At 35.9% G+C, this 26,729-nt stretch overlaps 2 protein-coding genes across 2 annotated transcripts; both read left to right on the top strand.

The window, feature by feature from the left end:
- The first annotated feature begins 4,756 nt into the window (after positions 1 to 4,756).
- On the top strand, positions 4,757 to 5,382 carry LOC149146026 (uncharacterized). The gene is made up of 3 exons (XM_089452631.1): positions 4,757 to 4,901; positions 5,007 to 5,072; positions 5,158 to 5,382. Exons 1-3 carry the CDS (start codon positions 4,757 to 4,759, stop codon positions 5,268 to 5,270), a joined length of 324 nt encoding a protein of 107 aa, XP_089308757.1. The 3' UTR covers positions 5,271 to 5,382.
- A 7,191-nt stretch (positions 5,383 to 12,573) lies between these two features.
- On the top strand, positions 12,574 to 13,368 carry LOC149146025 (uncharacterized). Its single transcript, XM_089452630.1, has 3 exons — positions 12,574 to 12,718; positions 12,824 to 12,889; positions 12,975 to 13,368. Exons 1-3 carry the CDS (start codon positions 12,574 to 12,576, stop codon positions 13,085 to 13,087), a joined length of 324 nt encoding a protein of 107 aa, XP_089308756.1. The 3' UTR covers positions 13,088 to 13,368.
- Positions 13,369 to 26,729: the final 13,361 nt, after the last annotated feature.

Below are 26,729 nucleotides of genomic sequence, written 5' to 3'. Positions count from 1 at the left end.
GATAGATTAGTTGCTCAGAAGTGAGGAGGAAAATGTGTGCAAGTTCAAAGGGAGTTTTGCAGGACAATTTCTAGATGTACGTAGAGGCCAACTACGAGTATGAATTAGTAAAGGAGGGGTTTGATTTTCAATTTCTAGGCCAAAAAAATTCAAAGATCCTTATTTGCAATGATTTGCAAGAAGTGGTGTTTCTACAAAGTAGTTCCGGTGAGCAGATCAATGATTTCGTTGAGCATATTTTGGCATAGTGATTTTGCGGTAATTTTGCAATAGCAAATTAGCACTAGGTGGAAGAGAAAAAATCACAGTGAGGAATTTCCAAATTTTTCCTAGAGGGTTTCCAGATTTAGGTCTAGGAGGAAATGTGTATTTCCAGTTACAGAGGGTTGAGCAGATCTGTACATTCCAGGAGGGAGTGGGAGTAGTAGAGTAGGAAACTGAGCAGGAAAGGGAGGGGATTCTTGTTTATTTCTCAATTTTTTAGTTTTCAATATTTTGCTGCTTTCCGAAGATGGACATATGAAATTTTCATAGGAAGTTATACAAGTTAGCAAGAATGCAGATATGGGTAATAGATCGACTTCCAATTGCCAGTGATAGGTGTTGGATGAAGTGTGAGTGGAAAAGAAAAGAAGGTTCCTATCGAGGGACAAGGCTCGAAAGGTGATAGTGGGGTGATAACAGATATACCTCTATATTGAGGATGAGCATAGTGCTTCAAAGTTGCAAGTTTGGGTAGGAACCATAGAGGCTAGCATCGAACAAGTGTTTCCTCACATGGGTTATTACCTTTTCTACAAGGGCCCACAATATTGCTATCAGGAGGATCAATTTCAAAAGGCATCGTTAGATCCTCAAGGACAGTTGCAGAGACTAGTTGTAGTCAGTTACTTGAGGGGTGTAGAACTAGTCAGGGTGCAAATAGTTAGTTAGTAGATAGTGCATGCACTATCTACAATGAGAGACTTAGGAGACAATTCTACATGAAATATATCGACACAGTAGATTTAGAGTTTATTTCTTAGTTGCAGTAGTTGCAGTAGAAACTATGGCATGAGTTAGTTGCAATGTAGAGCAGTGTTGGCAGTAGTAGAAAATTACAGTGTTGGGTTAGTAGCAACATAGATGCAATATGGTTTGGCTAAAGAGTGGTAGATGAATTAGAGTATGCAAAATAGTTAATGGATAGTGGTTAATTGTCACAATTATCAGACATCAGCAACGCGAGGGAAGATGTTACAGGTGAAGATAGAGAGAACACCTTCCTCACTAATAGGGAGTGTTAGTTTTTTGTAGTATGGGACATGTGTTCTATTCTCTACTTTGGTCAGAGAGGCTAAGAAACACAAGATTTCAAAAACCCAGAATAAGTTCTGAAAGAAATCACCCATAGATAACTCAATTAAATTAATTGATCGATAACTAAAAAATGCCTAAGTATAATTTAGGGAAACCAAATAATTAAAGGGAATTAATTGAGAAATGCGAGAGTTCTCTAGGAATTCACACTAGTTGAGTTTGAGATGATCTTAGTCATTGATGGGACTCTAATCATGGTTGTTGGTTCACCAACAAAAGATTATAAGAGCAAGTTGATGGGGATAGAGATAGACACATCAAGAGAGTGAGTTCCTTGGCAGATCGAGTTATCAAGTTGCAGAGGTTGAGCGGGGAAGAAGAGTTCGAGCCAAAAGGGACTCAGAGACTAGAGGTAACAAACACAGTGATTCCATTGGAGGTTTTGGAGTGTCAGAGAGTCGGTAATAAGAGGGTCGCGTTTTCCTCAGTGAGGTTGCATAGAACCTGTGCAGTTAGCTTCAAAGTAGGGTTCTATTTAGCTGGAGAGAGCGTTGATTCAGTTGTTGGTGGCCGCAAAAATTCCAGAAGGCCGAGCGAGTCATTATCATAGGCTCAATTGAGTAGAACAACAACATCAGAGCAGTTTAAGACATAGTATCAATTTGCCTGCACAAAGGTTGATGCACGGGTGTTCGAGTAGCCAGTTTAAGCCAGTTTCAGAGCTTAGATCTGTGTCGGGTGAGATAAAAATTCTCACTAATTTTTTGCCAGATTATTGTGCCATGGATTGTGAATTTAACATCCATATTTTTGTAGTTGGATTCACTGCTACATAATAATAAGAAAACCCTCATATGTTGCACCGATTTTCCCACATTGGGTTTTTCGCGGGATATTGCACAAAAATGACGGTGTCAATTTTATTTTGTGTGTGCTATATTTTCTCAGTTTTCAATTTATTTTCCGCAACATTTTTATTGTGAAGAAATTGCACTGCAATTTATTCATTATTTTTCCATAAAAAAAAAAAAAAAAAAAAAAACAAAACAAAACAAAACAAAACAAAAAAAAACCTACATAATTAATTAGTTAGAACAATAAATTACAGTGGTTGTGTTTCAAGGAATTTTCACACACAACTTCCAAACTATCTGGACAACCATCCTTATTGAGTTTTACTTCGAACCTATCTCTTAAAATAGTTTCTTCCCACACAATCAATTACCTCTTTACAAAAATTGAACTACTAGTCATTCTATGGACGAGCTTACATCTACCGAGATACATGAGTGCCAACCATTGTACTCATTAGATGTATAGGAAAGTCATCTAGATATTAAATGTATTTAGATTCAGTTTTACAAAATGACCTCTTTATCTGATTTTGAAGTTCATCATCACTTAATTTACAAACAAAAATAAGCATATTTTGCATATCATCAATAGTCCAACTTTCGAAATAAGTCAGTAAACAGTCTAATTCTCCTTCATCGATTGCAACATCATTGACACATTGAGGGCATGGGAAAATTGATAAGGAGACACCTGAATTTTGAAATAACAGATGCATGTAAATTACTTTCACCTCGTAACGGTCAAAAATGATTTAAAACGAATTAAAAATAAATAACTTTAGCGCATATCCTTGCAAGAGAATGTGTCGGGAAGCTTATCCATTCAATTGATAATTCTATCCACACTTAATCCCAAGCATGGCAAGGGTCATTTATTTTTAGGTTCTAAAATCCTACATTTGATATATTGAATAGAAAGACCCCACCATTATTGAACCCTATTTTCCCTCGTGGAATCTGGTGATGGAAGCAAATCACAAACGCCAAGCCAAGTGGTGGAAACTTGATAGAATGATCTTTGGAAATCTCATGGAAAGATCCACAAAGGTATTTCTGATCGCTTAAAAGAATGACCAAGATCAAGATCAATCTACTCTACTTCATCAAAGCAAGTCACTTACCTGGCCACCAACCATTCCATGATGGCTTATGCTTCGAAACATTTCTTATAGATGTGAGACTCCTCAAATCTCTTGAACTAGCAGCCATATAATGTCTTTTTCTTCTTTGCGTCGACTGGCTATACAGTGTGTTATGCACAGACCATTTCAAGCGTAGACTTTTGCATTTGGAAGATAGTTGATAAAATAGTATGGGATGTGGCAATATATTGGCTTTTGAACCTTGAACGGATGACTCATCCAATGGATTTCTTCCTTCATTTATGTTCTCCTCTTCTTTACTCGTGACTCGTTTTCTTATTTGTGATGTGTATTTGCATATTGTTCATGTTCTAGGTTGTGGATTGATTTGATGCACAAAAATTATTCTTCGATAAAGACCAAGGTGGGGAAAGAAGCACTCATACAGACAATCACACATGCTTTCAAATAATTTAATCTACAATCTACAATAACAACATATCACTCTCCCATTATCCTGGGCCCTCCCTTGAGGGAGTAATGTCCATAGCTCACTGTGTGACCAATTTACAAAATTGATTGCACAATAAAATTTATTTTGCATGATGATAAACACACGTATAAATACATCAAATATTGGTTGAAGATAGAAATTCCATCTTAACCACATAACCATTTAGTTGAGAAAACATCTCAATGAAACACTAAACTAGAAGCTATTTTAGTTGGACTAAAGTTCTCAAATCCAACTAATTAACAATCAAGCAACTCATACAACAATTACATTTAATGATGAGGAACATCATTCAATATGCACAATATGTCACGCCTCTACTCATTACTTTAAGCACATAAAAAAATTTGATTGCGGTAATAATAATTCTAACCATGCACATGGAACTTATATGCATTATTATCATTAACCGTGAATATACAACTTAAACATTACCACCATTAAGTTCAAGGTTCATCATATTAATAATTCCGTCTTACCTACGCATCTTATACCTTATCATTATGGTGTTACAATTCAACCTTAAGTACTTCATACATCGAAATACTAATGGCATGCATTAAAGAATATATATATATACAAATCATTATACAGTTGGCACGCCCTTACATTAACATATATAATCCTTGTCCACATATGTCATTGACTGTGTTTAACTTCGGGTCTCAGTTGTAACTTACCACGCGGCTTCTCCCTGTCAGCATTGGGGTTTGGTTTATGTATTGATTATATGTTATAGCTGCCGAAGATGTTTTGAACGTTTTGTATTAATGGGCGTGGCCTTCCATGGTCCCGCCACAGCACTCAACTGGTGACAACTCTTTCCAGCCTTTACTGTGAACCGTCCTTCCAGGGCAGGTGGCATGGCCTGGTTACTCCAGCCATGTGACACCTTGGGGAAGCCAACATTGATTTTTCCGCCAACAACTTCCGCCATACTTCGACGGTCTAGATCTTTTTTGGAGATCGGAGGGCGGAAATTCTATCAGGGTTTATCGGTGGTATTTATGTGGCCATTCACCGTGTTAGATCATTTGATGTCTGCGGCTAATGCGGCTCGATCACTGCTTCTGCTCAAGTTCGTCTTCCAACCATTCATTGCTGCAATCTGCAGTGCTCCGGAGCTGGGTTTCGTTGCTATGAACCTTACAGGTAATCATGGTGTCTTTTCGTTCCTCAGCTTATGTTTGCTTTAATGGTTAGCTATCTCTGAGTTTTACTTACCGCCATTTACATTTTCTGTCAAGTTTCATACAGTTGTTTGGTTGTGCTCCGGGCGGTCTCCATATCGACTTGTGCTGCAACAATCTCCTAACACCCCAGGTAAGGATCCTCGGCGATTCAGAGTTTTATTTGTTTGGAGAATTTCAGGTTTACAGTCATGTAAACCCGGTATGGTCTCATGCAGATCAGGTTTTCACTGAGGTTTTCCATCCGCTTTCGGCTTCTTTGTTAAGAACCCTCCACAGTTGGCCGCGGCTTAATTTAAGTTGTGAATGTGTCTATCATGTTACAAGTTAATAACTGTAAAGGTTTCTTGGGTTGATTATACCCACCTGTTCTCTTTTTGCTTTGTAAATATATGTATACAAGTAGCTGCCTAGCGGCAGACCTTGGATTCTTGACGGTTGCATGACCCAGGTCTGGCCTTCACACGCAGATACAGTCATAAACATTTCGGGCTCGTTCCCTTGCACAATGTATTGATATGTTTTAATGATTATTTTTACTGTCGATACAGTTATGAACATTTTACAGCCCTCTGGCATCTTCACTGTTGTATCAGGTTATTTTTCGTTTAAAGTCCCTTATGCATGAAGCAGACTTAGGGTTTGTAACTGTACCACTGTTGTTCTTTGTCGAGCGGATTTTTGCTTTGGTTTTGCTCGGTTATAAAAATACTCTTATGCTATAATCCTTGCGTGTTAATGCTATCATTGCTTAGTTCGCATTGACATATCTTTGGTGAATAAATGAGTTTTAATGAATAATCCCCTTTTCCTGAGAAAGAGTGACTCTGAATGCTGGACTTCTGCTTTTTCGCCTAGTCATTAGTATTATTCTAATGCATGCTATTACAGTTGCATACACAGGTTTGCTATTCAATAGACTTACGTCCCCTGTTTACTCGCATGCACATTTTCTTTCTCAGATTTAGTATGAGTAAAAGATATTATCAGTTCATGCCCCGACTCGGGTAGCAGAACGTCTCTTATACTGTCTGCATGCTATAAATCTGCATATATATAAATAAATTCCCACAGTAATCGTTAATGTTATAGCATTTGAGCTATGGTTATTCTTCTGTTATCGTTATGGTTATCGTAGCACACAGTTTGTAGTTTATATGTGTCTGTATACAGGAAATGCCATGTCTCGGGTTTACCATCGGCCAGTAGCACAGGCCCAAAGACTTGTTGTCAACCCTTGTCATAAGGTGAGGCTCTTGGGTCTACTGTCCAAAGTTCTCTGTACAGAACCTTCGGTTGGACATGCAGGGTTTTTGTGTTAAAATTGTTTTTAACCGACTTATCCTCTCGCTTACAGTCGGCGTCTTTCTTTGTTTCAAAAGATGCAACCCTTACTCGTTTACACCCCCGGCATTCCCAGTTTACCAGATATAAAGTTTACTTCCGTTTAATAACCCCCCTTCTCTAATAACACTGGGGTCGTGACTGCTACACTGTAGCCCATCCCGAAGCAGGGTTTCCCTAACCCATGTTCAACTTATTTTTATACTCAGTTTTTTATTCCTGTCTGGTACTAACCCAGACTGGTCCACGACAGGACAGTTCTTTCTTAGTTTTTCCAAATGCAATATCCATGCTATCTTTCACAGCATTGTTTAGGAAACACATAATCTTTTCCTAATTAAATCACTGTACTTTCCATACACAGTATATAATTTATCAGGGACTACTAGTTTGGAACCGTACCTGATTATCTCTGTCAGGAATGGTTTTGCTCAAACAAAAAGTCACCTGATCTTTATTTCTGCTCTCCTCCCAGCCATGAGATCCATCCTTCAGACGGAGTTCTCCCCCCGAGCTATCCTGCAGGCCTCCAGCCCTCAACAGGAATTAGTGCACTCCTTGTGCCAGGTTATCTGGTCCTCACCAGACGTAACCTTGTTTTTCTTTTTCTTCTTTGCCCTTGGAGCAAGATTGTCTTTCCTTCTGTCTGTCCACCCAGCACAGAAGCCAGAACTTTCATGTTATTTCCCAGTTCCATCAACTGTTTCCCTTTTTAGGAAACTCCATCCCCCCTGTTAGGGTGCTCGCTGATCCATTTAACCAATGGCAAGAATTAGTTGTAACTGAAATGTAATTTAAAATTACTTTTACGCAGGTTTGAATAACTGATTGGTAATTTAAAATTACTTTACGTGGGGTAAATCACAATAGGTATATTACATACTCCCCCCCTTAACAGGAACACCGTCCTCGGTGTTTTTCTTTCATTGAGAACTTGCGATTTTACTCATCGTATTACCATCTAAACCACACAAAATGTGATCCTTTCCTCTTGAAATCAGCGATTCCATTCCAAGAAAAGACGGCAAACAAAAATAGTAATGATATAGTCTTAAGAAATATCATTAGTTATAAGCATCAATAGTTGCAAAAATATGCAACTTCTAATCGCCACCACGTGGCCCTTATTCATTCATGATAACAATTCTCTGTATCTACTTACCATTACTTACCATCTGTCCTTGAAAATCATGAATACCTTCATGTAAACATTTAATAGTGGTTGGACAACTCTTCAACCTTCCATGGTAAGTAACTCCTGTAATATATGACTAATAATTCAATCACATTAGTCACTATATTTTGAGTCAAATGAAATACTTTTGACTAGCAATCAATTGCAATGTTAGATGCTTTCTAAATCACAGTACTTTTATAAGTACTTAAAGAGCACTAATACTAATCATCAAATGATAAATCACCGTTCCACGTGCATACTGAACGAATTCTTACCAAAGACATCCGCAAAGTACCTCGAGAAGTACCAAAAGAGCACATAATTCTCTAATCATCAAAACAGTCAATAATTGCATCAAGCAAAACACTGTCTTAGCTCCCACTAAGATGTTCACAACATCAATAATACAATAAAGGAGTTAAGTTTTTTTTTTTTTCCATCTACTCCTTATAGAGCACTAAGCTCATTTCTTGTTAAATGTGCATAACATATTTCACACAACTACATATAGAATTTATTTTCAACATATCATATAGCTGATTCATTCATTTCTTTAGCTATGAGCATCATAATAGGCTAAAGAATTCCCAACCCATGGGAACCGGTTTCCATAACCAAACCGAGTCATTTTCACATCCAGACAGTTTCTTTTATAGAGACCTTACCAGGTCTAACATAGAATCCCACTGGCCAACCAGCTCAAGAATTCTAGGGAGAGGAGATCTGGGCAGACAAGTACCATCAACCCTTCCGGGCAGGTAGCTGCCATCAACCCAACTCCGGGCAGACAAGTACCATCAACCCCTCTGGGCAGGTATTGCCATCAACCCAAGCACTTGCAGGTCCTACTCGACCGCAATTGCACTGGTCTCGCCAGTAAACGCCATCTGATCCTAACCAGACATAGCGTACACAGGAAAATTCTTTTCCTCTTATGCCATCTGATCCTAACCAGACATAGCATGAATATTTTTTTCTTTTAATACTCTTTCTCAAAGTAATTTGCACAATGAACCATATGAACATTATCATTAGCACAATAGACATGCATGTATACCATGCTTTTACACTTAACCCCAACATGGGTCCACAACATCAAGATTGATGGGAAACATATCCATCATACATGTTGTATGCATGCAAATTTTCCAAATAACATAATTCATGCATATCATATAACATCATTCTTTCTCATTTATAATTGCATTTCACATTGCAACAATTTATGTGATGAGTTTTCTTGTTGCCATTAAGCTACCACTACTTAATCCCATCAGCAACGTTAGTTATAAATATGCATCAGTTAACACGTATTTCATTTCCAAGAGTGTTCATGCATACAATCTTGTCATGTATAAAAGTATATGCAAATACTCATTAATGTATAAATGTCAGCAACAGTTGAGTTAATACTCTCAGCATTCCCAATTTTGCCATAGTATGTTGTTCCAATTCAAATCATCATTAATGGAGTATTATCTTACGTTTACTATGGCTAGCTTGGGTCATGCATTGTTAGTGTAATTAAACATAATTTCTCTAACATACAAGAACATAACTCTTACGTCACAATGACTAATCTTCGTGCATACTATTGCTTATCCTATAAGCCCTTTTTTAATGTATGCAACACTTATTCCCTTCACTAGAAGACCACCATCATTTCATACGACAAACCACATGCCTCTTTCTTAAAGGAAGTCATTTTAAATCCTCATTTCTCCATCTTCCGATGTGAGGGTTTCTCAAGATTCCCTTTCAAGAGTTATTAAAGATATCTATCTTTAGGCATAAAAATTCAAGATACAAACAAGGTTTACTTATCCTTTATGTATCAAAATCAAGCAATCAACACAGCTCATTCAACAAGACAATCTCTCCAAGAGATTATTATTTTCAAGGAAGCTAGCATGACCACTTTCTCTAAGTACACACAGACTCATAATTCCAAAGTCAAAATAGCTACCAATATGCAACATGTGTTCTTCTAACACAATTACCTTACTTCAATGCACATAGTTCTTTTCATGCAACGAGTAAGGATTTTGGTTTTTGTATGAACACTTTTCTAATGTGTCTTTAGGGGAAGAACCTCTATTTTTATTTCCAAGAAAAATTCTCACAAAATCATGCATCTTCATACATGAAGTATGCATACTCTTAGGAGGAGACTATATTTATGTATATATGTAATATATTCTTTCCTCGAGAATTTAGGGATGAATATCTATGTGCCTAGAAGCACATTCTTAGTTATCTTTTATCATGCATCTAATGCATAGTCATATCACTAGAGCTTAGAAACTAACTAGAATCATAATGCAATTAGCATATACATATATAAATATATATATTTTCCAAGAAGCTTTTATCATTTTAAAGATACATACTTCAATTCAAAAAAACTTGGCCACCTTCCATCCTATGTCCTCAGGACATTTATATGCCTCATCCTCTTTCTCAAGAAGATTCTTTTGCTATATTTAGCAAGGATTTTATTCCAAGAAAGACAACAAGAGACAAACATTTCTCTCACAAGACTCACATGTAGTCCTACTAGGAGGAACTACCTATTCTCTTTACTAAGAAGCAATAACCAATTCTTTTACTGCAAGTATTATCATATTTTCTCTACCAAGAAAACATATAAACAATCAATCTTTAACTGCATGCCTTAACCCTTTTTCTTTACCACGAAAATCTATAAAAGAACCATTCTTTTATTGCATGCATTCAAATACTTTCTCTACTAAGAAATCATATAAAACATTCATACATGTTCTTCAAGTAAGTGAACAAGACACTTATCTTATTCTTGGGTCAACATGCATAACTAACAAGTTTTAACCACCCTAACCGGAAGCAATTGCTCTACTTATGCAATTAGAAGCATAATCTCCTAAGTGTCACACACGCACCAAAGTTACCACTTGATGCTAGATGCAACAATTATCATAACAGTACTATGTGTCCATTCAGAATAATGACTTCAAGGAGACATTACGAAAATCATTAACAGCAACACACTATAGATATCATTTTCCAACTCCTTAAGCATGGTCAAGGAAATACTCACATGCTCATCGAGCACTATCTAGTCATCCCAAGACTTAGAGTCTTCTGCAAGATTCTAACACCCAAAGCTTGCGCTATCTGGTCATCACCAGCCTTAGCGATTTCTTTTTCCCATCTCCGTCTGTCCCTACAGCACGGTCTTCTTCCTTCTCCTTGCTTCCTTTTCCTTTGGAAGCATCCAAGGTTGGGAAAGGCAATTAGAGTTTACTGACAGCTGTATTAACACAGGTAGTCTATTTATGTATAATTATCACATGTAATTATACCATGAATAGGTCCTAAAAATGTTACCCACTGCACATGCCTCTACAATTTACTTCACACTGGAATGCAACATGCATAAGAAATCCATCATTCCCATAGTAGAGATAAATTCAACCATCCTTACATCGAGGTTCCAATGGTTTTTATCTCTCAACAAGTAATGATAAACACATATCATGCTAATGGATTTCAGTTGATTAGAGGGTAATCATCATTAAACCTATTAAGACATAAGCATATACTCTTCATCATGCATTCTCATGGTGAATAAAATTAAGAACTCTTCTCATGAACAACTGGACTATAGCACAGAGAGAGTAAAGAATCTTCATACACACATTCCATGCATGTGACACCATTCAACCTTCACTTGTTTACGAAATGTAACAATCTTAGTCCAATTGAATTAATGCACATAAGTTCTATGGGTTAGTCATACAACACTAACCAATCTCAACTACCAATTGTCTTCATGCATCCATGACAAGACTGAATCAAAAGTTAGTTATGAAAATCAAGTCTCGCTGCTTGACTCATTGCATGTTTTCAATATCTAAAGGGGTTCTTCTAATGTTATTTTTAAAACAATTTTTCATCCTATTCAAGGATGTTCCCCCTAATTTTATATTCATGCATTGGCTCATTAAGTTTCGTTCATTGCAATTTCAATCTAGTTCAATATATGCATTGCTGTTATTGCCATATGTGCAAATCAAAAGTTGGTAGTTGGTTGTCACTTCCTCAATGAGTGTTCAATATAGTTCTTAAGTGCAATGAGTGTTCAAATCTTTGTTTGTAAGTGCGACAAAAGTTTCATTGTCTTTTATCCTCATCAGGAATCCAACGTTATGAACGTTATGAACGTAGTTATGTAACAACTTATTACTTACTTCTCAAAGAAGTTATAAACATGAATCACACCTGTCATGCCAAAAGTAGTGTATGAAATAAATGAATATGCGAATGATTAAACTCATACCTGAGTTAATGCCTACTGATGGCGTACCTCAATATCCTTTCCGCCTACCAATTCCCAAAGGCGCCAATACTGCAACCTTTAGCTCTGATGCCACTTGTCACGCCTCTACTCATTACTTTAAGCACATAAAAAAATTTGATTGCGGTAATAATAATTCTAACCATGCACATGGAACTTATATGCATTATTATCATTAACCGTGAATATACAACTTAAACATTACCACCATTAAGTTCAAGGTTCATCATATTAATAATTCCGTCTTACCTACGCATCTTATACCTTATCATTATGGTGTTACAATTCAACCTTAAGTACTTCATACATCGAAATACTAATGGCATGCATTAAAGAATATATATATATACAAATCATTATACAGTTGGCACGCCCTTACATTAACATATATAATCCTTGTCCACATATGTCATTGACTGTGTTTAACTTCGGGTCTCAGTTGTAACTTACCACGCGGCTTCTCCCTGTCAGCATTGGGGTTTGGTTTATGTATTGATTATATGTTATAGCTGCCGAAGATGTTTTGAACGTTTTGTATTAATGGGCGTGGCCTTCCATGGTCCCGCCACAGCACTCAACTGGTGACAACTCTTTCCAGCCTTTACTGTGAACCGTCCTTCCAGGGCAGGTGGCATGGCCTGGTTACTCCAGCCATGTGACACCTTGGGGAAGCCAACATTGATTTTTCCACCAACAACTTCCGCCATACTTCGACGGTCTAGATCTTTTTTGGAGATCGGAGGGCGGAAATTCTATCAGGGTTTATTGGTGGTATTTATGTGGCCATTCACCGTGTTAGATCATTTGATGTCTGCGGCTAATGCGGCTCGATCACTGCTTCTGCTCAAGTTCGTCTTCCAACCATTCATTGCTGCAATCTGCAGTGCTCCGGAGCTGGGTTTCGTTGCTATGAACCTTACAGGTAATCATGGTGTCTTTTCGTTCCTCAGCTTATGTTTGCTTTAATGGTTAGCTATCTCTAAGTTTTACTTACCGCCATTTACATTTTCTGTCAAGTTTCATACAGTTGTTTGGTTGTGCTCCGGGCGGTCTCCATATCGACTTGTGCTGCAACAATCTCCTAACACCCCAGGTAAGGATCCTCGGCGATTCAAAGTTTTATTTGTTTGGAGAATTTCAGGTTTACAGTCATGTAAACCCGGTATGGTCTCATGCAGATCAGGTTTTCACTGAGGTTTTCCATCCGCTTTCGGCTTCTTTGTTAAGAACCCTCCACAGTTGGCCGCGGCTTAATTTAAGTTGTGAATGTGTCTATCATGTTACAAGTTAATAACTGTAAAGGTTTCTTGGGTTGATTATACCCACCTGTTCTCTTTTTGCTTTGTAAATATATGTATACAAGTAGCTGCCTAGCGGCAGACCTTGGATTCTTGACGGTTGCATGACCCAGGTCTGGCCTTCACGCGCAGATACAGTCATAAACATTTCGGGCTCGTTCCCTTGCACAATGTATTGATATGTTTTAATGATTATTTTTACTGTCGATACAGTTATGAACATTTTACAGCCCTCTGGCATCTTCACTGTTGTATCAGGTTATTTTTCGTTTAAAGTCCCTTATGCATGAAGCAGACTTAGGGTTTGTAACTGTACCACTGTTGTTCTTTGTCGAGCGGATTTTTGCTTTGGTTTTGCTCGGTTATAAAAATACTCTTATGCTATAATCCTTGCGTGTTAATGCTATCATTGCTTAGTTCGCATTGACATATCTTTGGTGAATAAATGAGTTTTAATGAATAATCCCCTTTTCCTGAGAAAGAGTGACTCTGAATGCTGGACTTCTGCTTTTTCGCCTAGTCATTAGTATTATTCTAATGCATGCTATTACAGTTGCATACACAGGTTTGCTATTCAATAGACTTACGTCCCCTGTTTACTCGCATGCACATTTTCTTTCTCAGATTTAGTATGAGTAAAAGATATTATCAGTTCATGCCCCGACTCGGGTAGCAGAACGTCTCTTATACTGTCTGCATGCTATAAATCTGCATATATATAAATAAATTCCCACAGTAATCGTTAATGTTATAGCATTTGAGCTATGGTTATTCTTCTGTTATCGTTATGGTTATCGTAGCACACAGTTTGTAGTTTATATGTGTCTGTATACAGGAAATGCCATGTCTCGGGTTTACCATCGGCCAGTAGCACAGGCCCAAAGACTTGTTGTCAACCCTTGTCATAAGGTGAGGCTCTTGGGTCTACTGTCCAAAGTTCTCTGTACAGAACCTTCGGTTGGACATGCAGGGTTTTTGTGTTAAAATTGTTTTTAACCGACTTATTCTCTCGCTTACAGTCGGCGTCTTTCTTTGTTTCAAAAGATGCAACCCTTACTCGTTTACACCCCCGGCATTCCCAGTTTACCAGATATAAAGTTTACTTCCGTTTAATAACCCCCCTTCTCTAATAACACTGGGGTCGTGACTGCTACACTGTAGCCCATCCCGAAGCAGGGTTTCCCTAACCCGTGTTCAACTTATTTTTATACTCAGTTTTTTATTCCTGTCTGGTACTAACCCAGACTGGTCCACGACAGGACAGTTCTTTCTTAGTTTTTCCAAATGCAATATCCATGCTATCTTTCACAGCATTGTTTAGGAAACACATAATCTTTTCCTAATTAAATCACTGTACTTTCCATACACAGTATATAATTTATCAGGGACTACTAGTTTGGAACCGTACCTGATTATCTCTGTCAGGAATGGTTTTGCTCAAACAAAAAGTCACCTGATCTTTATTTCTGCTCTCCTCCCAGCCATGAGATCCATCCTTCAGACGGAGTTCTCCCCCCGAGCTATCCTGCAGGCCTCCAGCCCTCAACAGGAATTAGTGCACTCCTTGTGCCAGGTTATCTGGTCCTCACCAGACGTAACCTTGTTTTTCTTTTTCTTCTTTGCCCTTGGAGCAAGATTGTCTTTCCTTCTGTCTGTCCACCCAGCACAGAAGCCAGAACTTTCATGTTATTTCCCAGTTCCATCAACTGTTTCCCTTTTTAGGAAACTCCATCCCCCCCTGTTAGGGTGCTCGCTGATCCATTTAACCAATGGCAAGAATTAGTTGTAACTGAAATGTAATTTAAAATTACTTTTACGCAGGTTTGAATAACTGATTGGTAATTTAAAATTACTTTACGTGGGGTAAATCACAATAGGTATATTACATACAAGTAGGAGTTAAATCTCCAACTTAATATCTCCAAAAATGATTCCATCATTAACTCTTTCTATGCTATTTGAACAAGCTATGTTTTAATAAGTAAATTTATAGTTAAATAAACACATGTGGTGGTAAAATTTATACTTAATTTATACTTGACAATGTGGTGGTATAGACTAAGTTTTATATAAATTTCCTTCTAAGACAATCTATTAGAGAAATTTCTGTGATTTTTTTGGGGCCTCCTCTTTGGCATCTATAGTCATATTATTGATAAAAGTAAGTTCAATTGTTTTATGCTTTTATGAAAATTGCAATTTTCTACTTTTTAAATTGTATTTTTGAATGTTGAATAGCATGTAAAAAAATATTGGACACTTAGCTTCTTCACATTAAGTAAAATCTATAAAAAATTGTATTTTTATTCAAAATGCAAGTTTTTTTTTTTTTTTTTAATGGTATTAGTGAAATTTTTTTGAAACCTTCCCTTTAGTGAAATTTAATTTTAGTGGATTTAGATTGACCCGGGTAATCCAAAATTATTATAAAATAAACATTGTGGAGTTCAAAAACACCGAATATATCAATCACCAAATTCAACGTTTCTAATCATTTAGCAGAACTTCAATCTTCGGAATTTCGTTGTACCTGGAAATGAAGTTAGTTTCAACCTGAGTGTCTTTTTTTTTGAAGACGTGGGTCGGTTTTTCAAAGTTGTGGGGTCAATTTGAGTGCTCTGCGCTTGTATCTTCTTCAGACAACTGTAAAAGCTTTTCGTCGGACATGGCGTCTGATTATAAATAAAATATATAGATTTGTATCGTGAGCTGAAATAGGGTAAGGTAGGGTTTGAAGTGGAATGGAAGAATAAGCAAATAAATTTTGACATGATCTTCACCGCAGACTCTTACTTTTTCAATCATCTACTGTCCTATCGCCTTGCCTTGCAAATAACGAATGATAAAAACAAAACCAAACGAAAGGCACGCAATCTGATCGTCATGCTGTCAACTCGCTGCAGGTACCAGATAGCAAAAGAATTTGACGTTTTCCACACGAAGGGGCTGCAGGGAGAAATGTCCAAAAGTCTTAAAGATAACTAATTATTCCGGTTTGCAGAGTGGTTTACATTTAGATTGTCAGTTAATTGAGGTAAGTTGAGTAAGTTTAGTCTTATATTTCTGGAGGTAAAGTCAGATTTAGAGTGTGTTACTTGTTAAAGTTATTTTGAGTAGTGTAAAAGGTATAAATATTTTTTATTTGTTATTTTGAGTAGTGTAAAAGGTATAAATATTTTTTATTAAATTTATTATAATTATTTATGTGATCAATAAAAAAAAGCCACAACTCAACTCTTATTATTATTTATATATACAAATTTGTGTGTTAATTTATTTTTCTCCCTACTTTCTAACCAAAATCCTATTATACTCAATATTATATTTAAAACTTTTCTAATCTAATATACTCTTCCACTTCTGAAGGGGCTGGGTGAAAATTAACTATTGTGCCTGCTTTTCCCTTTTTGATGGGAATTCGACCATAGAATATTATCATTTGAAGAAGTCCTGCAGTATCAAGATTATGAGAGGTCTTTGAATGAACTTAAATTTTTTTAACTGATAGTATTAAAATTTAAATTTGTTATTAAAAAATAGAATTTATATATATATATATATATATATATATATATATTATAATAATAAATAAATTTTTCCCTTTTTATGTAAAAAAATAATTACTCAAACTCATTGTAACTTTAACCCCCTCCGCATATGGGGTAAAAGGATGGGATGCATGCTAAAAGGGGCTTCCCACTTTTGCCTAATCTTAGTATTTTAGTTTATTGGAATTTTGATGTTAGTATTTTATTTTATATAGTTATTATGGTGTATTTCTAATTTTTTTTTTTTTGGGTGTTTTGTTAGGTTGAGGTTACATTGTTTATATGTTTATATCAAGTGGGATTAATATTTTATTATGGTTTTATTGGTTGGCATAGTTTAATTTATAAATGAAATGGTTTTTTAACCTCATTATACATTCAAAAATTCATTCTAAACAACAAAAAATCACATTCTTTCTTGAAATTTTTTTACTAAATTTTAATGAAAAAGTCTATTTCATCTACAAATTATTGTAACAAAATCCTTTATCCCAGCTTATCTTACCTTTCCCTCATCTTCTCCTATAGATTTGCTTGGAAATTTTCTTTATTACTACCTTCCATTATGCGAGTGGCATGGTTAGCTTTGGGGTTGCAAATTAATGTTTTTTATTCTTACCTAGCTTTGTGATTGCAAGTTAACGGTTCTTCGACCCACTTTGACCCTCCACTCACTTCCTTTGGCTCTTTTCTGACCTTCAGGTTCTCATGCTCTCTTGTTTATCCCACTACTTCTCTGCCTCCAAACTGCAACAACAATGATTCACCTAGTGGGGTCATTGCTCTCCTAGTGGCTCTTGGGCACGATAGCCACTCGAATTTACCACGGGTGAACCCCCTAGGAAATTTAAGAAGAATTACATATAGCCAAGGATGAGGTCATTGATTTCAGATTTCATGTGTTTCAACTGTATGTGCCTTTATCAGTACACGAACGTTTAGAGGATCTCGGCCTGAGAACATTCCTGTCAAGAGCACCTTACGTTAATATAAACAATGATTGTCACGTTAAGTTACTGCACACAAAACGACCTGGTCCTCAAATTGCCTATTGAATCGCAAAAAGAAACGGGTGATATATATAAATAAAAGCTGCTTAATTTTCTTTAAAATGGTTTCCATTCTCAATCTTTCTTTGAAATGAACCTAAAGATTAACCGAATTATGTTTAAAAAAGTAAAATATATATTTCACCAAACTATATTTAAATAATATAAAATATATATTTCTATTTAAATAAATATATATTTTACTTCATCAAATATACTTGGTCAACCATGAACGAGTGACGACGTGGCAGTGTAAACTAGGCCCTATAATATTTTACTTCTTCAAATATACTTTGTCAACATTCAATGACTAACGATCTAGTAGTGTAAACTAGGTTCTATAAAAGTTTTTCTCCACTTGAGAAATTTTTAGGAATTTTGGTGTTATTCTTCATTGAAATTTGTATGGACAAAAATTGAAGAGAACACAGAGTAAAGGACTTGGTCTTCTTAGTGTTACGAATTAGTTAAATAAGATTAATTGGAAACAATAGTAATAAGTCACTAGAGTCAAACTTGACTCCGTGAAACTAAATTAGGACACTTGGAGGGACGCTTTTGACACCTAACAGATGGTTGGGATTAGATTCTCCAACACTACCCCTTAATTACAACCACATAAAAATTCAATTGGGATTAGATTCTACAATACTCCCCTTTAATTACAACCACATAAAAATACCTGCTCGACTATCTCTCAGCTAGGCTTACAATTTATAAATTGACTTCAACTACATTTACTTTTCTTCTTCTCTTCTCTCAACTTTTGTAGTCTCTAAATTGTTTCAACTTTCTCTATCTGTTGTATCCTTCAAACCTCAGTTTCTTTATTTTTTGGTGCATGTATTTCATTATTCTAGGTTGTCTAAGCATATCCTGGACTTCTTCAAAAAACTTGTATGTGGGTTGCTGCCACATATTATTTCATCATCAATCTGCTACAACATAAGATTATAATAAAATAATATTTCTTCACAACTCCAATACCTGAAAATTTCATTAATATCTCCATCATGCATGTTGTCTTCAACATTCATTTCTACAACTTCTATGCAGACCTCATCTAGACATGGTGTTGCTAGCAATGCTTCAAGGAAATTTAATTGTTCTTAAAAATAATTTTGTGTACTTGCACATTTGAAATCAATGGTAAGTGTAAAAACATTTTCAGAACTACATTGGTTTTGTTCCTTATGCTCTGCAATGAGAGCTTCCTTCTGTTACACTTCCTTCTTTGTCTTTGCCTTTGTCTCTGTTTTCTTTTTGTGGGCTTCCTTCTTTGTCTCTTCCTCAATCTCTGTCTCTCTCTCTGTCTCTTCCTCTTTTGTACTAACCTGTGTTCCTACAAACATGTTGTCTTCCACTAACTTAAGTGGGATTTTCTCACTAAATAACATCATGTGTATATGATGTTTTTGTTGCATCACCTGCAACCATTCATCATTAGCCAAAAAAGCTTCATCAAAGTTTACATCAGAAATATTAATTGTTGGATTCACCATAGCATTGAATGCTCCAATGGCAGTTTCATTGTCCTCAGTGAGCTCTGTTGCTGGATTCACCAAACTTTCATTAGCAAGCGTTATTCCTGGATTCACAAAACTTTCATCAGCAAGCTCTCTTGCTAGTTTTACCAAATCTTCATCAACAAAATCTCTTGTTGGAATCACTAAGTTTTCATCCACTTGTGGCTGTGCATAGTGGGGTTCACAAGCATCTATGTGATCCTTCTCTGGTATTTATGTAACTTCTTCATAGACATCATCCACTTGTGGTTGAGAAAAGTCGGATTCAACAATATTTTCATCTCGTTGTAGATCTGATGCTATAGATCCACCTTCATCTTCAACTTCAATTCTCCCCTTTACACCAAAATTCCTCTCAAGGAGATCCCAAGCCTCCTCGACTATCTTGGCATCTGAAATGAGGGGAAGAATGATGTCATCTACATATTCTTTTATGCATGTCAATGCAAAGGCATCCTTTTGCCTCTTCACTTCTAGATCTAAAAAGATCTCAAACATCTCTTGTTGTCACTTTGACCTTCTTAGCCTCTTGGATTTTCCCATTTTTTAAGTGTTGGATCAGTAAGACTCAATACACAAAACAAACTGTATACATCAAATCTAACTTCAATAAAAACATCATTGTTGCTTGGCTTCCACAAACAAACGAGTCTACAAATTATTTTGACAAAACAGACACTTTTACAAAAACTTTTAAAAAACAATTACAGTGCAATGCCCTTTTTCTAGTCTCCTTTCCAAAACTTAAAAAAATAATTCAACACCCCTTTTTCAAATTCCTTCTTTCTAAAATTCCCATATAACACATATTTGATTAAATTTGGAAGTTTCTTATCACAAGGCCTTCAACAACATTCATTCTTTTCTAAATCGTCATATTAACTTGATTCAAAATTAAATAATTTTTGTAATTTCAAACCATTTAGAGATCATGAATAGGTCAAACATGGGGTTGTTATGTACAATAGTATCAATACACAATATGAGTGTGAAATCAAACTCTTAGAAGAAATTGATTTAAGCTAAATCATATTAGTATGTCAAACATCCAATAAATATATTATAGTTATGGATAACATACTAGATTCATCGATGTTTAAATTTTATGTCTCGCGACTCTAACTGCCTTTCCCCCAACCTACGAGAGATTTGTTGATTGAATGATGGTGATGTGAGGATATTATTTTAAATGACAAGGATAGGTGTCCCTTGCATTGCATTGAAGCTAGTCTACTAAAACCTTAGTAAAATGTTCTTGTGCTCAATTTCCTATTGTCCCTTTGTGCCTTTATGAAGCACTAATGAGGGGGTCATCGTTCATCTTCATAGCATGCATGCATCCACTATAAAAGTTATACATTGTTGATCTAGGTGCAAAAAGGTTAGGTGCAATTGATCTATCTCCACTCAAATCCAAGTACATCAAATGAGAGTTCTTAAATGGGTATTCAAGTCATTCCATTATTATGGACAGTGTCACGAATTCAAGTAAACAAGAAACCTTAGTGGTGACTTCTTATAAGTAGTGGAGGCAAGGGTTTTCAAATATTAGCATAGCTGATGGTAGTGTGGATATTGATCTCTCCTTGTCAACATTGTCAAAACCAATAGTAAACTTGATGTAAATTTAGTGTCAACAAATTGTATGGAAAACCATGATTGACCATTACTTTCACTAAGAAGAGAAAATGATAAGCATTTTTAATGGGGAAGAAATAAATGTGAAACATAACTCTTGTATTTTAGTTGAAATTTGTATAAGTCCCCGTGTCCTTTAATTATTAAATAGTTAATGTAAATACAAATAAATTATCATTAAGATATTGGTTTTGAAGATTAAATATGTATTAAAAGGCATTCATCTATGACACTTGATTTTTCATATACTCTAAATAACCCACTTAAAGCTTATTATCAATTAATTCTAATTAGTTTTGTATAAGATATATATTTACTTACGTTAATAGCTTTATTTCAAAAATAAATTACATTTATAAACTTATACGAATACATATAACTAAATGAAATTCAATAAATAACTTTTGAGTCTTGTTGGATTTTATGAGATTATTTTAAGTACAAATAGTTGATTTAAGAACTGAAATTTACAAAATGCTAATATTGATGCGAAAAGCATGTCATATGGTGAAAAAAGTTTAAAGACATCGATTTATGGCCCATATCTTGAATGAGCCTAAAAATCCCACTTAATGCTCATCGTGAATTCATTAATCCATGTTTTATTAGAAAATTCATTTTCTTTACATGGCTTTTTATTCTAGAAACATCAATGTCACATTCATACATTCATATTAAACCACATGATAGTTAAGTAAAAATAAATTAATGGTTTCTTGACTTATTGACTTATATGACATTATTGCATATAGGAATAATTGATTTAATAATCCATAGTTAGAAAAATATGTCAATTCAAAATAGAATAAACGAGTTAGAACTCATAAATAATTGATTTTAAATTATTAATTTTCTTAAAAATATGTTTTTACTTACATTGAGATCTTTATTTCAAAAATAAATTCCATTTATACATACATACATACTAAAGACAATTTAATACATACTTGTCTTGTTGGTTTCTATGAGATTATTTCAATTACAAATAATTTATTTCAGAATTGAAATTTACCAAATATTGATAAAGGTGGGAAAATCAAATGCTATATGTTGCGTAAAGTTTAAATACATTTATTTATGACTTGTACCTTGAAATAACTTTATCAAACTACTTAACATTCATTACCACTTAATTATTCCTTGTGGTGTTAGGAAAAACATTTCATATTACATGGAGTTTTATTTTTTTTTAAATGCCACATTCACACACTTAGATTAAACCTCATGATATGAAAATAAAAGTCGATAAATAGCTTTACATAGACCACTTAAAACTCATTATCAATTAATTATAATTTGTTTCGTAAAATATATATATTTACTTACATTAAGAGTTACATTGCCCATGGGGCTTTGGATTTACGGTGAATGGGTGTGTTGTTAAGGCACTCCTTGCGATAGGTCACCAGTTCAAATCCCCCGCGGGTACTTAGCTTAGTCTCAACTAGGAAAAAAAAAAAAAAGAGTTACATTTAAAAAATGCATCACATTTATGAACTTCTATCAATGCATATAGCCAAATAGAATTCTTCAAGTCATATTGGATTCTATGAAATTATTTAAACCACAAATAAACTATTTAAGAATTGAAAATGACAAAATGCTAATATGGATTGGAAAATCAATGTCTTATGGTGCAAAAAGTTTAAATCCAACCATCTTTTACCCATCTCTTTAATGAGTCTAGATGGTCCACTTAACACATTGTTAATTAATTATTCCATGTTTTATTAAGAAGAGAATTTTGTTTTGCATAGAGTTTTGTTTCACAACAATATAATATGAGATTAGTATAGTCTTAATAAATTACGTGATAGACAAATAAAATTCAATAAATGAATTACTTATTAAATTAAATGAGATGAGATGATTGCATATACAAATAGTTGATTTAAGAATATATGAAAAAAAATATGTGTTAAAAATTGAATTCCCTAGAATTTAACAAGCAGTATTCACTTATGAGCCATCACCCATTAGTCTAAATAGTCCACTTAATACTTATTATCAAGAAATTCAAAGACCTATTTTTTGAAAAAATGCGTCGTAGTATATGGCTATCATAAATCACATTTATACACTCATATTAATGGACATAACTAAGTACAAGTCAATAATATAATTCTAGCTCAAGTGATATGATTTCAGTTTATTTAAAATACAAATTTACAAAAAAAATGACTTTAAATAATGAAATTAGATGCCTTACAGTTCAAAAAGTTCAATGACATAATTCATCCATGATAGTGTCTAATCAAACCTTGATAATCCACTTATAAATCATTATCATCAATTATATGTTTTTCTAAGAAATGCAAAATTTTTTACAATATATTTTTATCTCAAAAATTACATATCACATTTATGCACTCATATTAGTGCATTTTATATGTAAACAATGAATAACTGGCTTTGTGCCTTGTTGATTTCCAATATGATATAATTGCAGTTACAACCATTAAGTGATTTAAGCATATAAATTTATGAAAACTATCAATTGAGAAATCACATATCTTATGCTTCAAAAAGATAAAATCTTTTACCTATGACACATTTCTCATTAACCTTAATAGTGAATAGTGCATTGTGAATAGTGAATAATGCACATAACATTTATCAAGTAAATTATTATAATTTCTTTAGTAAGAATAGCACCTTTGTTTGCAAGGAGTTCTATTTCGAAGCTTATATTTCACATTTATATATCATTATTGATGCATATAAGTAAACATAAGTCATTAAAAATAACATTCCTCGATGGTTCATGTAAGATAATTTGAATGACAAACAATTCATTTAAGAACACACATGTGCACACACACATCTTAGAAAAAAATCAATACATCTTGGGTAGGAGAAGGCCTGCGTAACAATGCTAGGGTTCAAAGCCTGCAATTTTGGGAAAATTATGGTAAGGACTCCACAAAGTGCACGAAGCGCCAATTGTAAATGAGTCTAGTCAAAGGGTTGTTTGCCCAAAAATAATGTAAAATAATAGGAAGTATGTCAGCTTGCCCATGGTCCACGGACCATGGAAATGTATAAATAGAGTGAGGCTCTATGGATAGAAGTCAGCTTTTGGTATGTACTTTTGGATATGGAATGTAATGGGTTTTTGAAGAACGAAGTCTTGAAGCATCTATAAGTCCGAGTCAAGGGTGTTGGTAGATAGATAGAGGCTCTGTAGATATGTGCGCACATGCCTAGCAGAGTTTGCAGCTGTGTGCATGGACCCCTGCAGCTGAGTGTGCAGGGTGGACCTGGATGTATTGGTGAAGGAAGTGAATAAAGATAAGCTGATCCTGAAATTCTTTGTTAAATTTGAATTATTGCGGATCTGGTTAATTTATGGTTGATATTACTATTTGATCTATGCGCGTATGCTTACGTTATGAGTCTTTGTGAATCTGCATCTTTTTTGGGTGAACGAACTGGTTATTTCTGTTAAATGTTTGCTTAAAGACCATAAAAATTAGATCTAATCTATAAACAATGAATTAATAAGTAGTAAGGATTTTCCTAGATCTGAATCTACACAAGTCCGAGTGGCGCGAAGCCATAGAATTGTGTACGAACATTCCACACCACATCAAGACATCCCAAGGGTGCGAAAACATGGTTCCAGCACCCTCCCCTGCTACCTCGAGTGAGACCTTAGTCCACGCTCCACGGATTGTTACCGAAAGGGTCGGTAGCTACGGGATTTGTTTAGCTAAATAACTCTTCCGAACCTGGGTCAGGCCCATATAAGCCAACAAATGGTTCTATTGCCGGGACCGAGATCTGCCTAAGGGATGTCTAATGTTGGAACACTGGAATCCTACAAGGAAAGAGCTTGAAGATTGGCTGGATCAGAAGCTTCACGAGATCGTGGTTTAGGAAAACAGAAACCCATGGATATCGGATGAAGGGTGGTCAGATCGTTACATATACATAGATATCCATGAAATCTTCTTCGTAACAACCCTGATAGAGTTGTACGATTGGATCGCGAGGTTAGTCGACAGTGTGGGAAGGTGTAGACTAGATCAACCTATTGTGTGGACTCCAGAATTGGTGCGCAGGCTAGAAGCATCCAAAGATAAAATCACATGCGCAGTAGATCACTGGTTGGATCAGGTAATAGGAGGGTTTATTACTGAGTTCACAATAGACACAACTGTGAGTTATAGTGAAGTAGAAAGGCGCTTTCTCCAAGGACTGCGAGGTAGGTACATCAAATCATTGAATACTTGGATTAAGATGTTGTTGTGTGAAAAATAGATTATGCACATTTATTGATGTTTGGTGTAACGCAGAGTGGAAGAGGCTACTGAGGAACCGAAGGATTAGAGAATAGTCTGCTAATTTCTATTTCGCGGGAAAGTGGGGAGGAGCTCGCGAGGTTCTCCCCAAGAAGCACGGTCTGGTTGATTAAGTAGTGCTGCCACTGATACCACCTATGTCTACGCCATCACCCACTTCACCAACATCAAATCTATCTTCACCCACTCCACCTCCACCTTTGCCACCACCAAAGGTTGGGATGGCAAGCGTAGTCAAGTTGTCGGTATTTAAGGGTGTAGGAAATGAGGAACTAGGTCAGTTGTGGTTTGTGGTAAGGGATGTATGGGAAGCCCAAGGCATAATGAATGATAACATCAAAAACGCTAACGTTGTGAGCACACTACAGGATCGTGCGTTCACATGGTATATAAAGTACTCAAGCGATCATCCAAATGTGGGAATAACGACAATCCAGGATGCATTGAACAAAGAATTTGGTCAGCCAAAATCAAATACACAGTCGCTCATTGGGTTTAAAGAGATAGCGATGCTACCGAGTGAAACCCCGTGGGATCTAGATCAAAGGTTAAAAAGCACAATCCGCGAGGCTAACATGACATTGAGGGATGCACATCACTGCACGTGGTTTGTGGCATCCTTGACACCACATCTAAGGATGGCGCTATCATAGAAAAAGATCTCAACACAAGCCAAAGCGTTAGAAACCATGATGAGATTGCACGAAACCCCAATACAGGATTCGGGGTTGGGAGTTCAGCAAATCCATGCGCAATTACAAAACCTATGCTTAGAGATGCGAAGTTTGAAACAAGGACAGGTGCCATGGTCAGAAGGGCATGAAGAAGTATGGTGTATCAAATGTAAGGGCCATGGCCATGATAAGGAACATTGTCCAGTCTTTGCCAACTATGTGGTGGTGGGGGGGACCAATACCATTGCGACCAACAGTACAAGTAGGGCCAACTGCAGCACCCACACTCTAGTGCGTGATATGCCAAGAAGGAGGAAAGCATGCAATGGACAGCTATCATCTATTACAGAATCTGAGACAACCCCCCCCAAAGCTGTTATTTTGCAACTTTTGTAGGACGGTGGGCCATGATGAAAGAAACTTCCAAAGTTATGAGATGTTGATGGATTGAACACCTAATTATAGGATGCAGATGGAGGCACGTGGGAAAGATCCTACCGCAGCAATAGCGCAGGGTGGATTCTAAGGACGCAGACGGGGCCGAGGGGGAATGGGACCTGGACATGGACGAGGACAATTGATCTACTATAATTGTGGAGGACCGGGGCACTACGCACATGATTGCATGAACCTGACCAGAACCTGTTGCCCATACTGTTACCAATTCGACCATGAAGTAGTCGATTGCCCCATGTTAATTGCTCAGATGCGGGAAAAAGGAGTGCTTCCAGCTACCCCCACTCAGAACGTCCAAATGATGAAGGCTGAACCGCGCGCAGAAGACCCTAATGTGAATATGATGCTTAGAAGTGGTGCAATATGGGAGAAGATAAAGGGAAGCAACCAGAGGAGGATGTATGGGTTCGCAAGGTTCCCGCGACACAACCAAAGTTTGA

Source organism: Pinus tabuliformis, chromosome X, assembly GCF_031772625.1.
Source record: "Pinus tabuliformis cultivar Carrire ecotype Pingquan chromosome X, CPIR1, whole genome shotgun sequence".
In the NCBI taxonomy this organism is placed as follows: domain Eukaryota; kingdom Viridiplantae; phylum Streptophyta; class Pinopsida; order Pinales; family Pinaceae; genus Pinus; species Pinus tabuliformis.
Note: the sequence above shows the minus strand (reverse complement) of the source record. Positions and strands in the feature narration are given on the sequence as shown.